Below are 18,348 nucleotides of genomic sequence, written 5' to 3'. Positions count from 1 at the left end.
CAATCCTGGTTGATGCCCACATAGTTACATACATGCTCCGGTCCCATTGCGTACGTTAATGCGGGGTATGCCTGTGTTACATAGTTACATACATGTGCCGGTCCCATTGCGTACGTTAATGCGGGATATGCCTGTGTTACATAGTTACATACATGCTCCGGTCCCATTGCGTACGTTAATGCGGGTTATGCCTGTGTTACATAGTTACATACATGCTCCAGTCCCATTGCGTACGTTAATGCGGGGTATGCCTGTGTTACATAGTTACATACATGCTCCGGTCCCATTGCGTACGTTAATGCGGGGTATGCCTGTGTTACATAGTTACATACATGTGCCGGTCCCATTGCGTACGTTAATGCGGGATATGCCTGTGTTACATAGTTACATACATGCTCCGGTCCCATTGCGTACGTTAATGCGGGTTATGCCTGTGTTACATAGTTACATACATGTGCCGGTCCCATTGCGTACGTTAATGCGGGATATGCCTGTGTTACATAGTTACATACATGCGCCGGTCCCATTGCGTACGTTAATGCGGGGTATGCCTGTGTTACATAGTTACATACGTGCTCCGGTCCCATTGCGTACGTTAATGCGGGTTATGCCTGTGTTACATAGTTACGTACATGTGCCGGTCCCATTGCGTACGTTAATGCGGGATATGCCTGTGTTACATAGTTACATACATGCGCCGGTCCCATTGCGTACGTTAATGCGGGGTATGCCTGTGTTACATAGTTACATATGTGCTCCGGTCCCATTGCGTACATTAATGCGGGTTATGCCTGTGTTACATAGTTACATACATGTGCCGGTCCCATTGCGTACGTTAATGCGGGATATGCCTGTGTTACATAGTTACATACATGCGCCGGTCCCATTGCGTACGTTAATGCGGGGTGTGCCTGTGTTACATAGTTACATACATGCTCCGGTCCCATTGCATACGTTAATGCGGGGTATGCCTGTATTACATAGTTACATACGTGCTCCGGTCCCATTGCATACGTTAATGCGGGGTATGCCTGTGTTACATAGTTACATACATGCTCCGGTCCCATTGCGTACGTTAATGCGGGGTATGCCTGTGTTACATAGTTACATACATGCTCCGGTCCCATTGCGTACGTTAATGCGGGGTATGCCTGTGTTACATAGTTACATACATGCTCCGGTCCCATTGCATACGTTAATGCGGGGTATGCCTGTGTTACATAGTTACATACGTGCTCCGGTCCCATTGCATACATTAATGCGGGGTATGCCTGTGTTACATAGTTACATACATGCTCCGGTCCCATTGCGTACGTTAATGCGGGGTATGCCTGTGTTACATAGTTACATACTTGTGCTGGTCCCATTGCATACATTAATGCGTGGTATGCCTGTGTTACATAGTTACATACATGATCCGGTCCCATTGCGTACGTTAATGCGGGGTATGCCTGTGTTACATAGTTACATACATGCTCCGGTCCCATTGCGTACGTTAATGCGGGGTATGCCTGTGTTACATAGTTACATACAGGCTCCGGTCCCATTGCGTACGTTAATGCGGGGTATGCCTGTGTTACATACATGCTCCGGTCCCATTGCGTACGTTAATGCGGGGTATGCCTGTGTTACATACACGCTCCGGTCCCATTGCGTACGTTAATGCGGGGTATGCCTGTGTTACATAGTTACATACATGCTCCGGTCCCATTGCGTACGTTAATGCGGGGTATGCCTGTGTTACATATTTACATACATGCTCCGGTCCCATTGCGTACGTTAATGCGGGGTATGCCTGTGTTACATATTTACATACATGCTCCGGTCCCATTGCGTACGTTAATGCGGGGTATGCCTGTGTTACATAGTTACATACATGCTCCGGTCCCATTGCGTACATTAATGCGGGGTATGCCTGTCTTACATAGTTACATACATGCTCCGGTCCCATTGCGTACGTTAATGCGGGGTATGCCTGTGTTACATAGTTACATACATGCTCCGGTCCCATTGCGTACGTTAATGTGGGGTATGCCTGTGTTACATAGTTACATACATGTGCTGGTCCCATTGCGTACATTAATGCGTGGTATGCCTGTGTTACATAGTTACATACATGTGCTGGTCCCATTGCGTACGTTAATACGGGGTATGCCTGTGTTACATAGTTACATACATGTGCTGGTCCCATTGCGTACGTTAATATGGGGTATGCCTGTGTTACATAGTTGCATACATGTGCCGGTCCCATTGCGTACGTTAATGTGGGGTATGCCTGTGTTACATAGTTACATACATGCTCCGGTCCCATTGCGTACGTTAATGCGGGGTATGCCTGTGTTACATAGTTACATACATGCACCGGTCCCATTGTGTACGTTAATGTGGGGTATGCCTGTGTTACATAGTTACATACATGCTCCGGTCCCATTACGTACGTTAATGCAGGGTATGCCTGTGTTACATAGTTACATACATGCTCGGGTCCCATTGCGTACGTTAATACGGGGTATGCCTGTGTTACATAGTTGCATACATGTGCTGGTCCCATTGCGTACGTTAATGCGGGGTATGCCTGTAGTTACATAGTTACATACATGCTCCGGTCCCATTATGTACGTTAATGCGGGGTATGCCTGTGTTACATAGTTACATACCTGTGTGTGTGTGTGTGTGTGTGTGTGTGTGTGTGTGTGTGTGTGTGTGTGTGTGTGTCCGGTATTTAACATGTTGCTGTGTTACAGGTTGCTGCGCACACGCACGAGGCTTTGGACGAAGCGTCTCAGATGATGCACGAGGCTGTTGATGATCTGACCGGTACTCTGAATGAGGCCGCGAGTGCAGCAGGAGCAGTGGGTGGGATGGTGGATTCCATCACACACGCCATCAACCAGGTTTGTTCAGTATGCGCTCTGAGCCATCTGGATCCCCGAGCTTGTTACAGACCCCTTATCTCATACCCCGAGCTTGTTACAGACCCCTTATCTCATACCCCGAGCTTGTTACAGACCCCTTATCCCATACCCCGAGCTTGTTACAGACCCCTTGTGACGGGAGACGCGCTTAATAACAAATTTATATTCCGTGAATCCTGATTGAGCAGAACAGGTTGAGCAAAATAAACTGAGATTTATTCCCTTGATAGGCAAACACACGACAACTGCAGAATAAACTTAATAATTACACTCACGGGTAGAGAAACAGAGGATAATGTCCAGAAAGGGGCAAAGCACCAGAAGATTGTCTTTTAAAATGTAGTCCTTTTGCAAGGGCACAAATTGCCAGTCCAATCCTTCTGTGAATGGGCAAAGTCTTTTCTGGTTCTCTGGGATTTGCTGGAATCCCCAGGGCTAACGAAATCCTGAAGCAGGGCAAGTTTCCTTGTTGCGATGTTTTTAACCCCTTGCGTTCTGGAATCGTAGCCGCTGTACTTGGGTCTTATCCGCTTGAAGAAATCAGGTAGCAACAGCAACAACAGCACAGGAATAAGGGGTACAGGCCTTTTTAAGGACAAGGGCCTGTGAAGTGTTACATTAGCCTCATCCCATTGGCAAGGAATTATCTTCCTCCTATCAGAACCTGCCAGGTCACATGGGCAAATCCTACAGCCAGCCCAGGTAAGTCTGAGCATGCTCAGTAAGCAGCTTGGTAGCACTGCTAAGTAAAAAGGGGCCACTCATTTCTGGGGACGCAATGTCTGGAGTTTGGTCCCAAGGTGTGAAATATCTAGGATGAGTAACAGGACCTGCTACTCAAAAACATTCTTATTAAGTGACACTTTAAGAATCTGGGGTCTTTCATCTATGCATAACATTTGTTCCTTAATGCATTACAAAGGCAGGCAGAAAAAAAATAGCATTCTGCTGGTACATTTTAAAACTGCACCAGAAAGGCACTTCATCAAAAATATATGTTTCCCTTATGACACAGTAATATTTTTAATATGTGTGTATTTGGGGGGTTACACTGAGGCGGCACACCAAAAATCAGGGTGCTGGCTCACTCCGTTCCTAAATTAGCAGTCTTAATGGAACGGCTCCTGTTATTCAGCACTGCAGGTAGTGACTAGCCTGCAAAAAGGGGACAACAATGCATATAGGGGACAATGGTACAGGGGAACAGCAAATAATACTAACCCCTTCATCCCCAATACGAAATAGGGGTATCTAGCCGAGCCGACTGCCTTTATTAATGCGCTGATTACCCCCATTTTCGCCACACCCCTTATCTCATATCTTCTCCTCTTGCAGCTTGACGAGGAGTCTGGAGCAGAGCCCGAGGGATCCTTTGTGGATTATCAGACCACCATGGTGAAGACGGCCAAGGCCATTGCAGTGACCGTGCAGGAGATGGTGCGTGTCTATCCCTCGTCTTTATCCCAAACATGCCCCTCCTTATCCCAAACATGCCCCTCCTTATCCCAAACATGCCCCTCCTTATCCCAAACATGCCCCTCCTTATCCCAAACATGCCCCTCCTTATCCCAAACATGCCCCTCCTTATCCCAAACATACCCCTCCTTATCCTAAAAAACATACCCCTCCTTATCCTAAAAAACATACCCCTCCTTATCCTAAAAAACATACCCCTCCTTATCCTAAAAAACATCTCATCCCAAACATCTCATCCCAAACATAACCTGACAGCAACCTAATAAACATCCTGTCACAGGAGACCAGTACTTTTACACCGAAACCAGCGGGATCCGCGGCACCAGACAGGACAAGGTTATTGAATAAAATTAGGTTTATTCTGGCACGCCAGCAGACAAACAAAGATGTACAAACTAGATACTATACCAACTAGAGGCCTGGGGAGTAGTCTCTAGCCTCGCTGGGTGCAGGGGCCTGGGGAGCAGACTCTCGCCTCGCTAGGTGCAGGGGCCTGGAGAGGAGACTCTCGCCTCGCTAGGTGCAGGGGCCTGGGGAGCAGTCTCTAGCCTCGCTAGGTGCAGGGGCCTGGGGAGGAGACTCTAGCCTCGCTGGGTGCAGGGGCCTGGGGAGGAGACTCTCGCCTCGCTAGGTGCAGGGGCCTGTGGAGGAGACTCTCGCCTCGCTGGGTGCAGGGGCCTGGGGAGGAGACTCTCGCCTCGCTGGGTGCAGGGGCCTGGGGAGCAGACTCTCGCCTCGCTAGGTGCAGGGGCCTGGGGAGGAGACTCTAGCCTCGCTGGGTGCAGGGGCCTGGGGAGGAGACTCTCGCCTCGCTAGGTGCAGGGGCCTGGGGAGGAGACTCTCGCCTCGCTAGGTGCAGGGGCCTGGGGAGTAGTCTCTAGCCTCGCTGGGTGCAGGGGCCTGGGGAGGAGTCTCTAGCCTCGTTTGGTGCAGGGGCCTGGGGAGCAGACTCTCGCCTCGCTAGGTGCAGGGGCCTGGGGAGGAGACTCTAGCCTCGCTGGGTGCAGGGGCCTGGGGAGGAGACTCTCGCCTCGCTAGGTGCAGGGGCCTGGGGAGGAGACTCTCGCCTCGCTAGGTGCAGGGGCCTGGGGAGTAGTCTCTAGCCTCGCTGGGTGCAGGGGCCTGGGGAGGAGTCTCTAGCCTCGTTTGGTGCAAGGGCCTGGGGAGCAGAATCTCACCTCGCTAGGTGCAGGGGCATGGGGAGGAGACTCTAGCCTCGCTAGGTGCAGGGGCCTGGGGAGTAGACTCTCGCCTCGCTAGGTGCAGGGCCTGCTTCTAGAAGGCTTTTCCTGTCCGCTTCTCGTCCAGGATCTCAGAGTGCTGATCACACAGCAGAGCCTCTGACCTGTATCTCCAGCTGGTCACTGTCAAGATCAAACTACTTTACAGAATGACCCAAACTCTCTGTCTCTCAGAGAGTCTCTGAGACACTCTCCGATCCTCTTCACACTCCTTCCCAGAGTGTCTCTCTCCCTGTGGGATAACTAACTAAGAAAAGAAGTGTCAAACATAGCGCTATGAGGCAGATGACCGTGACGTCATCACTACCCATGGGTCATCTGCTTCATAGCGCTATGTTTGACACTTCGTTATTCATGCGCATTGTCACGGTAGCTTGTGACAAGATATAATATACACCAAAAATACCTGGGATGAACTGAACACGACTAGATATGATAAAATATAATTTATTCCTTGAAAAAGGTGAACACACAAGATATACAAATAACAGGCAAAATATACACTTACTTAAAGGATTTGGACAAGAAAGCCATCAGGATACAGGATGGGCCATTTCTTCCATAATACAGGTTCATATGTAGACATCACGAAAATACACGTAGACAACTGAGTATAAGCTGGACACTGGTTTATATGCAGTTTCCAGTCAATACCTTATTATTGAGTGTAGGCCATTGGAGGACAATTACCTGCACCCAATCTCTCATTGCCACCTCACCTGAGGGGCACCTTAACACCCGCCCACTGGGTGGGTAATATTCTAAACAGGGGGCTTATTTCCTCAGTCCCGCTCCCACTAACCTGGCGCCTTCAAGTCTAGATTGGCCCAGGATGCCCTTTGTCTGAGGTGTGAATTACCACACTTAATCTCCAGTCCCCATGTCCTGCCCTTTGTTGTGCTTGCATACACGAGCAGGCTGGGGGAGTCTTTGATCAGGAGTTTTATGACTGACCATTTGTCTGCCATCCTGACCTATTAACATAGCAGATGGGCTCTGAGTTTTCATACTAGACCCAAAATACAATTCATAGTTTAATATCTACACATATCACAATACTCGGTTCTGTTGGGCCCAGTGGGCTGATACTTGCCAGTTCTTCATGCCGGAAGTAACTCTCTATTGGGGCCAAGTTTCAGCCCCCTGCGACCCCCAGAACCGGAGATACCCAAATGCAGTTTAAAACACTTTTTAAATACAGGATTCTTCACTTTAAAAATGAATCTCTGCTTTTCGCTCTTTCCCCATTGAAATCAACGGGCTCCGCCGCCATAGCCTTTCAATGGGAAAACGCCGCCGTTGACAGCTATGGGGAAATTCACCAAACTTTACATTTGCCCACACTCTGTCTGGTTGTTCGGAGAGGGCTGGCAATGGCCATGCATTCATGCCGGAACCTTGGCTACATGCCACCCAAATCCCAGCCCTCTGGTCCTTCCAGAACCGGAGATATGGATTTACACTTTTGCATTTTTGAACTTAGCCGTTTTAACGCCACGCGGCTTTTCCCCATTGGAATCAATGGCCGGCGCCGCCATAGACAATGCATGGGCCAGCGCCGCCATTGGATTCAATGGGCCTCCGCTCCGCCATTAAAGTCAATGGCGGGACCCGCTTCCTGAGTGCGACCCCTTACGGGGGTCCCTCATTCCCGGACCCGATGGGGGTCGTGTGTGGGTGTTCCTAGGGGCTAGGGGCAAAAATAATTTTATTTCTGGGTGCCCTAGAACCTGAGATTCCCACGCCAATTGTCATTGAACTTGAACCAAGTGATAAAGCTCTTTTCAAAGACAAAGTATCCGCTTCTGCGGTTTTGCGGTTTGGATGGCTGCCAACCTTTTCCTGGAGATCGCCGTCGAGGAATCTCCATTGAAGTCAATGAGCCCATTGACTTACAATGGGAAACTGCCGCTCCTCCTCTCGGACGCCACCTGCTGGTCGTCGCTGGAAACAGGTCCAAAACCGATAGATCCGCCATTGAAATGAATGGAGCTGCAATGGCGACCTATGAGAGGCTGCAAACTGGAGCCTGAAAAGGCGGGAACCTGAAACAAAGGGCTATAAACACTAAGTTAACCTTAACCCTTTCCCTCCCGCATCAATCCCAGTGTATGTGTTGGTGCAAACACTGGAACAGAAACAATACATTATTACAGGGGAATATACATTTGGATTCTGAAGCAGGGTAAAAACACATTACTGGACCGCAGTCCAGTTAACCCCTTGCTTCCCAAGTGAGAGCAGGGGGTGGCCAAATGGGGTGTAACCCCTTTAATCCCGGGCCAAACCCCCTCTCCCATGACACGCCTTTACCAAACATCTTCTCTGTGGATAGGCATTTGCTTACTCTCCTGCACCCCCCCCCCCCCTCCTTACTCCGGTGGGTTATGTTTCTAACGGCTGGGAAAGAGCTGAGTGCGGCCATCAGTCACTATAAGGAGATGATATAACACATCCTATTTGGCAAAACGCGATATCTATACCCCACATGGAAACTGATTAAATATGCCAGCACTAAATATGGGATTCAGATATATACTTGCATCGAGAGTATGAGAGTACTGGCTGTGTATATATATATATATATATCAGCTATCTCTCCCCATATGCATAATATAATCTGATCGACCACAAGAGGGAGCTACACCTCCTCTGTTCAAAGTACTGCATAACAGACAGAGTGCCGCATTATATGCACAGACACTGATCGAGCTGGCAAGCAGTCAGTACATACAAGTAAGGCTGCAGCCCCGCTCCCTCAGTCAGCCCGCACTGCATGCAGGCAGCGCGCTGAGAGGCACACACCGCTATCTGCGGTCTGTAGGGAGCGGGAGCGGCGGCCGTGGTTTGAGCGGAGGGACCTCCACGGACTCGGTCTCCTGGGCTGCAGGAGGGAGCTGCTGCGGGCTGCTGGAAGGTAAGCAGCTCCCGCTGCCTCCCCCTTCCCCCACAAATGCCCTCACGCTGATACACACACACACACACCACCCCCTACCTTGTGGAGGTAGCTCTCTGACAGCTCCCGCCCCCGCCGCTGATAGGCTCATCAGCGCACCACGTGACGCGTCACCGCTCGGGATCTCCATTTTCTTGCATCCCCTGGCGGCTGACGCGTCACAGCGCGTTGTGAGCCGTGCAGCGAGGGGGGACTGGGACCGGCTCGGGAGGATACCCCTGCTGGTGAGGAACGCGCACGCGGCCGTGTGCGCCGCCGGACGCAGCGGGACCAAAGCCTAAGACTAGCTACATCATTTATTTAGTCACATTACCCTAATAGTCCTACACTTATTTCACATGTAGTTAGTTTTATCACTTTTATTATAAGCGCACTTTCGTTCATGATAGGTAGCTATTAGTAGTACTGTATGTATATACATCTTATCGGGTATATACAGGCGCAATATCAGAGTTGTGAGCCACGACTATATTTTTTGGTAGGACCATTGACCTACCTAGATTGTCAAACATAGTTAGCATTGGGGTTTGGTTTTAATTGTCTTTTGTTTAATTCTGTAAATAAACTTTCTCTATATTAGTGGAGGTGTGGTAACACCACCTCTTTGCAGTTACTGTGATCATCGTCACATAAGGGGGAGCGCACGGCCGCAGGGGGTCTTCTCTGCCACAATAACCAACTCCTGCTCTGACCAGCAGTGTTCCTTATACACCCCTCTGTGGCTATCCTTTAACATGGATGGGGCTGCTGGCCAATCAGAGCAAACCTGATTGTCCACTCTTTCACACTCGCCAAATGTCTGTAACCCCTCAACGCCCCCAGCCTGTGTCTCAGTACCCCTTTATCTGCAGGAACCTCCGCTGATTAAATCACAGAGTCCCCTCCATACAAATGGAACTCACATGAAAATCCCATTACAAGTCTGATATCTTAGGCTGCGCTTATAGTGCCGGCTACGGATGACGTCTCCTGTCTCCGTAGCCCAAGCGAAAGTTGTAATTTGAGTTTGGGAGACGTCTCTAGCTACAAGGGGAGTGACGGAAGGCAGAGGGGCGGGTACAAGAGCAAGGGGGAAGGCTGAAATGGAGAGGAGTTGTAATTTCTGTTTGTATGCTGAATTTACAGTACTTTTACTTTAAATTACGGGAGAATTTACTATTTTAAAGTTGTTCATATAGTGTGTTTCACTTGACAGACACACACACACACCTAATAAACATATCATCCCAAACATAACCTGACCCCAACCCTATAAACATCTCATCCCAAACATAACCTAATCCCAACCTAATAAACATCTCAAACCAAACATAACCCCAACCTAATAAACATCTCAAACCAAACATAACCTGATCCCAACCTAATAAACATCTCATCCCAAACATAACCTGACCCCAACCCTATAAACATCTCATCCCAAACATAACCTGATCCCAACCCTATAAACATCTCATCCCAAGCATAACCTGACCCCAACCTAATAAACTTCTCATCTTGCCCAGGATATATTTGAAAATGAGCGGTAACTCTCAATGTATTACTTCCTGGTAACACATTTGATAAATAAATAAAATAAAACGTAACCTAACCCCTCAACCCAAGTAAACAACTCATCCCAAATGTAGCCTGACTTCAAACGATACATACAGTACTTAGCATCTCTTTCCACTTGTCACCAGTCCTTCACCCAAACATAACATGTCAACCCACGCATAGTTAGGTTTGAAAAGGGAAGGGGACTGAGGGAACAAAGGAACTCTTGCTACTGTCTAAATAAAGTGGGCTGCTGGGACTGGTAATAGGTCGTCAAGAGAACCCTATGAAAGAACATAGGAGTGGAGAAAGAATGCCCCTAGTGTAGCACTCCCAGCTGGGGTAATGATGAGATAATTACAAATAAAACTTTATTAGTATAGTAATAATAAAATATTGGTGGACTGACCAACACAAAATCCCTAATTGAATCACTATCCTAAGTAGTCTCTCTCAGAACCAGATCTAATTGGTATGACGGTCTGTAATGTGTGTTGTTCATGGTAGAACAAGGAAATGTTCTCCTAGAGTCCGCTCAGGGCCTAAGGGTAACAGTGACGTACCGTTTTATCACAAGGTCGGTCAGGGCTAGGTAACAGTGACGTACCGTTTTATCACAAGGCTGCTCAGGGCCTAAGGGTAACAGTGACGTACCGTTTTATCACAAGGCCGCTCAGGGCTAGGTAACAGTGACGTACCGTTTTATCACAAGGCCGCTCAGGGCTAGGTAACAGTGACGTACCGTTTTATCACAAGGTCGGTCAGGGCTAGGTAACAGTGACGTACCGTTTTATCACAAGGTCGCTCAGGGCTAGGTAACAGTGACGTACCGTTTTATCACAAGGTCGGTCAGGGCTAGGTAACAGTGACGTACCGTTTTATCACAAGGTCGCTCAGGGCTAGGTAACAGTGACGTACCGTTTTATCACAAGGTCGCTCAGGGCTAGGTAACAGTGACGTACCGTTTTATCACAAGGTCGCTCAGGGCTAGGTAACAGTGATGTACCGTTTTATCACAAGGCCGCTCAGGGCTAGGTAACAGTGACGTACCGTTTTATCACAAGGCCGCTCAGGGCTAGGTAACAGTGACGTACCGTTTTATCACAAGGTCGGTCAGGGCTAGGTAACAGTAACGTACCGTTTTATCACAAGGTCGCTCAGGGCTAGGTAACAGTGACGTACCGTTTTATCACAAGGCCGCTCAGGGCTAGGTAACAGTGACGTACCGTTTTATCACAAGGTCACTCAGGGCTAGGTAACAGTGACGTACCGTTTTATCACAAGGCCGCTCAGGGCTAGGTAACAGTAACGTACCGTTTTATCACAAGGCCGCTCAGGGCTAGGTAACAGTGACGTACCGTTTTATCACAAGGTCGGTCAGGGCCTAAGGGTAACAGTGACGTACCGTTTTATCACAAGGCCGCTCAGGGCTAGGTAACAGTGACGTACCGTTTTATCACAAGGCCGCTCAGGGCTAGGTAACAGTAACGTACCGTTTTATCACAAGGCCGCTCAGGGCTAGGTAACAGTGACGTACCGTTTTATCACAAGGTCGGTCAGGGCTAGGTAACAGTGACGTACCGTTTTATCACAAGGTCGCTCAGGGCTAGGTAACAGTGACGTACCGTTTTATCACAAGGTCGCTCAGGGCTAGGTAACAGTGACGTACCGTTTTATCACACGGTCGGTCAGGGCTAGGTAACAGTGACGTACCGTTTTATCACAAGGTCGGTCAGGGCTAGGTAACAGTGACGTACCGTTTTATCACAAGGCCGGTCAGGGCTAGGTAACAGTGACGTACCGTTTTATCACAAGGCCGCTCAGGGCTAGGTAACAGTGACGTACCGTTTTATCACAAGGTCGCTCAGGGCTAGGTAACAGTGACGTACCGTTTTATCACAAGGTCACTCAGGGCTAGGTAACAGTGACGTACCGTTTTATCACAAGGCCGCTCAGGGCTAGGTAACAGTAACGTACCGTTTTATCACAAGGTCGCTCAGGGCTAGGTAACAGTGACGTACCGTTTTATCACAAGGCCGCTCAGGGCTAGGTAACAGTGACGTACCGTTTTATCACAAGGTCGGTCAGGGCTAGGTAACAGTGACGTACCGTTTTATCACAAGGTCGGTCAGGGCTAGGTAACAGTGACGTACCGTTTTATCACAAGGTTGGTCAGGGCTAGGTAACAGTGACGTACCGTTTTATCACAAGGTCGGTCAGGGCTAGGTAACAGTGACGTACCGTTTTATCACAAGGCCGCTCAGGGCTAGGTAACAGTGACGTACCGTTTTATCACAAGGCCGCTCAGGGCTAGGTAACAGTGACGTACCGTTTTATCACAAGGCGAACATCGCCACTGACACGCCCCTCCCGTAATAGCCACGCCCCCTCCCGTAATAGCCACGCCCCCTCACGTAATAACCATACCCCTCCTGTATTAGCCACGCCCCCTCCCGTAATAGCCACGCCCCTCCCGTAATAGCCACGCCCCTCCCGTAATAGCCACGCCCACTCCCGTAATAGCCACGGCCCCTCCCGTAATAGCCACGCCCCCTCCCATAATAGCCACACCCCCTCCCGTAATAGCCACGCCCCTCCCGTAATAGCCACGCCCCTCCCGTAATAGCCACGCCCCCTCCCGTAATAGCCACGCTCCCTCCCATAATAGCCACGCCCCCTCTCGTAATAGCCACGCCCCCTCCCGTAATAGCCACGCACCCTCCCGTAATAGCCACGCCCCCTCCCGTAATAGCCACGCCCCCTCCCGTAATAGCCACGCCCCCTCCCGTAATAGCCACGCCCCCTCCCGTAATAGCCACGCCCCCTCCCGTAATAGCCACGCCCCTCCACTCCTGCTCTAATTAATGTTGCAGGACACCGATCGCTCACGCTTGGCGCGCTGGTGACATCACTGCTCTCCAAGCATGAGCGCGCTCAGCGGCAGCGTGGCCGCAGCCTAACGCAGCTAATCTCCACAATCTTGTCTAAAACAATCCCAAAACTTTTCTTCCTAACTGATGTCAGCATGAGAATTCCAATCCCGACTAATACGCAGATCTGCAGCTGTAATCTCCATCTTGTAATAGCCACGCCCCTCCTGTAATAGCCACGCCCCTCCTGTAATAGCCACGCCCCCTCCCGACTAATACGCAGATCTGCGGCTGTAATCTCCATCTCGCAATCCGACATTTTCATCCTCCGTAAATAATATCTGCATTCTTAACCCACCATGATGTGAACCTAATGCGCTTATCTAGGAGCAGCCGGGTCAGTCCTAACCCTTCTTATATGAGCGTGAACCCGGAGGCCCCCTCTAATCCGCCTCTCTCCTGACTGGACATCTGCAAATCCCGGGCACAAGTTCGCAAACCGCCGGAAATTTGCATATTTTTTCTGTGACAAATATTTAGTGTCCTCATTTGAATTTACGCAAGAATCGTACTTATAGAGAGCGCCCGACGACTTCTAACCCTCCCAATAGTCACTTACACTCCACGTGGAGATACCTGAGGCCACACCTGGGAGATGTGAGGTATACAGGACCGTGCTGGGAAGTACACATTCAGTGGGGTCTCTGCTGGGAAGTACACATTCAGTGGGGTCTCTGCTGGGAAGTACACATTCAGTGGGGTCTCTGCTGGGAAGTACACATTCAGTGGGGTCTCTGCTGGGAAGTACACATTCAGTGGGGTCTCTGGTGCATAGGTCTCCCTCAGGCTCAGAAAAAACACAAATTCTCAGTGGAAATGGCTGATTTTGTGCTCGTTTTAAGCACGGTGAAATTTTGTGAGTATTTTGTATTGTATGTCTTTATTTATATAGCGCCAAAAGTGTACTCAGCGCTTCACAAAGAATACAGTACAGGAATTATAATTATACAATAAGTGCAGCAAAATCAGACAATAGGAAAGGAAATCCCTGCCCCGAAGAGCTTACACTTGAGATTTACGGAATATGTAAAGCAAACATTTGAGAACCACTTTTGGAAACATTTGCACATCTGTCCTACTGACCTAACCTCAGCCTAACACACCCACTGCAATCTCTACTACTGACCTAACCTCAGCCTAACACACCCACTGCAATCCCTACTACTGACCTAACCTCAGCCTAACACACCCACTGCAATCTCTACTACTGACCTAACCTCAGCCTAACACACCCGCTGCAATCTCTATCACTGACCTAACCTCAGCCTAACACACCCACTGCAATCTCTATCACTGACCTAACCTCAGCCTAACACACCCACTGCAATCTCTATCACTGACCTAACCTCAGCCTAACACACCCACTGCAATCTCTATTACTGACCTAACCTCAGCCTAACACACCCACTGCAATCTCTACTACTGACCTAACCTCAGCCTAACACACCCACTGCAATCTCTACTACTGACCTAACCTCAGCCTAACACACCCACTGCAATCTCTATTACTGACCTAACCTCAGCCTAACACACCCACTGCAATCTCTATCACTGACCTAACCTCAGCCTAACACACCCACTGCAATCTCTATCACTGACCTAACCTCAGCCTAACACACCCACTGCAATCTCTATCACTGACCTAACCTCAGCCTAACACACCCACTGCAATCTCTACTACTGACCTAACCTCAGCCTAACACACCCACTGCAATCTCTACTACTGACCTAACCTCAGCCTAACACACCCACTGCAATCCCTACTACTGACCTAACCTCAGCCTAACACACCCACTGCAATCTCTATCACTGACCTAACCTCAGCCTAACACACCCACTGCAATCTCTATCACTGGCCTAACCTCAGCCTAACACACCCACTGCAATCTCTACTACTGACCTAACCTCAGCCTAACACACCCACTGCAATCTCTATTACTGACCTAACCTCAGCCTAACACACCCACTGCAATCTCTACTACTGATCTCACCTCAGCCTAACTCACCCACTGCAATCTCTATCACTGACCTAACCTCAGCCTAACACACCCACTGCAATCTCTATCACTGACCTAACCTCAGCCTAACACACCCACTGCAATCTCTATTACTGACCTAACCTCAGCCTAACACACCCACTGCAATCTCTATTACTGACCTAACCTCAGCCTAACACACCCACTGCAATCTCTATTACTGACCTAACCTCAGCCTAACACACCCACTGCAATCTCTATCACTGACCTAACCTCAGCCTAACACACCCACTGCAATCTCTATTACTGACCTAACCTCAGCCTAACACACCCACTGCAATCTCTACTACTGACCTAACCTCAGCCTAACACACCCACTGCAATCTCTATCACTGACCTAACCTCAGCCTAACACACCCACTGCAATCTCTATCACTGACCTAACCTCAGCCTAACACACCCACTGCAATCTCTATCACTGACCTAACCTCAGCCTAACACACCCACTGCAATCTCTATTACTGACCTAACCTCAGCCTAACACACCCACTGCAATCTCTACTACTGACCTAACCTCAGCCTAACACACCCACTGCAATCTCTACTACTGACCTAACCTCAGCCTAACACACCCACTGCAATCTCTATCACTGACCTAACCTCAGCCTAACACACCCACTGCAATCTCTATCACTGACCTAACCTCAGCCTAACACACCCACTGCAATCTCTATCACTGACCTAACCTCAGCCTAACACACCCACTGCAATCTCTATTACTGACCTAACCTCAGCCTAACACACCCACTGCAATCTCTACTACTGACCTAACCTCAGCCTAACACACCACTGCAATCTCTATCACTGACCTAACCTCAGCCTAACACACCCACTGCAATCTCTATTACTGACCTAACCTCAGCCTAACACACCCACTGCAATCTCTATCACTGACCTAACCTCAGCCTAACACACCCACTGCAATCTCTATCACTGACCTAACCTCAGCCTAACACACCCACTGCAATCTCTATTACTGACCTAACCTCAGCCTAACACACCCACTGCAATCTCTATCACTGACCTAACCTCAGCCTAACACACCCACTGCAATCTCTACTACTGACCTAACCTCAGCCTAACACACCCACTGCAATCTCTATCACTGACCTAACCTCAGCCTAACTCACCCACTGCAATCTCTATCACTGACCTAACCTCAGCCTAACACACCCACTGCAATCTCTACTACTGACCTAACCTCAGCCTAACACACCCACTGCAATCTCTATCACTGACCTAACCTCAGCCTAACACACCCACTGCAATCTCTACTACTGACCTAACCTCAGCCTAACACACCCACTGCAATCTCTATCACTGACCTAACCTCAGCCTAACACACCCACTGCAATCTCTATCACTGACCTAACCTCAGCCTAACACACCCACTGCAATCTCTATCACTGACCTAACCTCAGCCTAACACACCCACTGCAATCTCTATCACTGACCTAACCTCAGCCTAACACACCCACTGCAATCTCTATCACTGACCTAACCTCAGCCTAACACACCCACTGCAATCTCTACTACTGACCTATCCTCAGCCTAACACACCCACTGCAATCTCTACTACTGACCTAACCTCAGCCTAACACACCCACTGCAATCTCTATCACTGACCTAACCTCAGCCTAACACACCCACTGCAATCTCTATCACTGACCTAACCTCAGCCTAACACACCCACTGCAATCTCTATCACTGACCTAACCTCAGCCTAACACACCCACTGCAATCTCTACTACTGACCTAACCTCAGCCTAACACACCCACTGCAATCTCTATCACTGACCTAACCTCAGCCTAACACACCCACTGCAATCTCTATTACTGACCTAACCTCAGCCTAACACACCCACTGCAATCTCTATCACTGACCTAACCTCAGCCTAACACACCCACTGCAATCTCTATCACTGATCTAACCTCAGCCTAACACACCCACTGCAATCTCTACTACTGACCTAACCTCAGCCTAACACACCCACTGCAATCTCTATTACTGACCTAACCTCAGCCTAACACACCCACTGCAATCTCTATCACTGACCTAACCTCAGCCTAACACACCCACTGCAATCTCTATTACTGACCTAACCTCAGCCTAACACACCCACTGCAATCTCTATTACTGACCTAACCTCAGCCTAACACACCCACTGCAATCTCTATCACTGACCTAACCTCAGCCTAACTCACCCACTGCAATCTCTACTACTGACCTAACCTCAGCCTAACACACCCACTGCAATCTCTATCACTGACCTAACCTCAGCCTAACACACCCACTGCAATCCCTACTACTGACCTAACCTCAGCCTAACACACCCACTGCAATCTCTACTACTGACCTAACCTCAGCCTAACACACCCACTGCAATCTCTATTACTGACCTAACCTCAGCCTAACACACCCACTGCAATCTCTATCACTGACCTAACCTCAGCCTAACACACCCACTGCAATCTCTATTACTGACCTAACCTCAGCCTAACACACCCACTGCAATCTCTATTACTGACCTAACCTCAGCCTAACACACCCACTGCAATCTCTATCACTGACCTAACCTCAGCCTAACACACCCACTGCAATCCCTACTACTGACCTAACCTCAGCCTAACACACCCACTGCAATCTCTACTACTGACCTAACCTCAGCCTAACACACCCACTGCAATCTCTATTACTGACCTAACCTCAGCCTAACACACCCACTGCAATCTCTATTACTGACCTAACCTCAGCCTAACTCACCCACTGCAATCTCTACTACTGACCTAACCCCAGCCTAACTCACCCACTGCAATTTCTATTACTGACCTAACCTCAGCCTAACACACCCACTGCAATCTCTATTACTGACCTAACCTCAGCCTAACACACCCACTGCAATCTCTATTACTGACCTAACCTCAGCCTAACACACCCACTGCAATCTCTATCACTGACCTAACCTCAGCCTAACACACCCACTGCAATCCCTACTACTGACCTAACCTCAGCCTAACACACCCACTGCAATCTCTATTACTGACCTAACCTCAGCCTAACTCACCCACTGCAATCTCTTCTACTGACCTAACCTCAGCCTAACACACCCACTGCAATCTCTATCACTGACCTAACCTCAGCCTAACACACCCACTGCAATCTCTATTACTGACCTAACCTCAGCCTAACACACCCACTGCAATCTCTATCACTGACCTAACCTCAGCCTAACACACCCACTGCAATCTCTACTACTGACC

At 49.1% G+C, this 18,348-nt stretch overlaps 1 protein-coding gene across 1 annotated transcript in view; it reads left to right on the top strand.

Annotated features, from left to right (window-relative positions):
* LOC142468757 (talin-1-like) overlaps positions 1-18,348 on the top strand; it is a gene marked incomplete at both ends in the record, with an annotated part of 229,739 nt that overhangs the window by 108,655 nt on the left and 102,736 nt on the right. Inside the window, 2 exons of the mRNA XM_075575267.1 lie at positions 2,745-2,894; positions 4,251-4,352. Coding sequence (XP_075431382.1) covers positions 2,745-2,894; positions 4,251-4,352 — 252 coding nt within the window. The remainder of the gene's footprint in view (positions 1-2,744; positions 2,895-4,250; positions 4,353-18,348) is intronic.

The sequence above is a fragment of the Ascaphus truei genome, chromosome 1 (assembly GCF_040206685.1).
Source record: "Ascaphus truei isolate aAscTru1 chromosome 1, aAscTru1.hap1, whole genome shotgun sequence".
In the NCBI taxonomy this organism is placed as follows: domain Eukaryota; kingdom Metazoa; phylum Chordata; class Amphibia; order Anura; family Ascaphidae; genus Ascaphus; species Ascaphus truei.
Note: the sequence above shows the minus strand (reverse complement) of the source record. Positions and strands in the feature narration are given on the sequence as shown.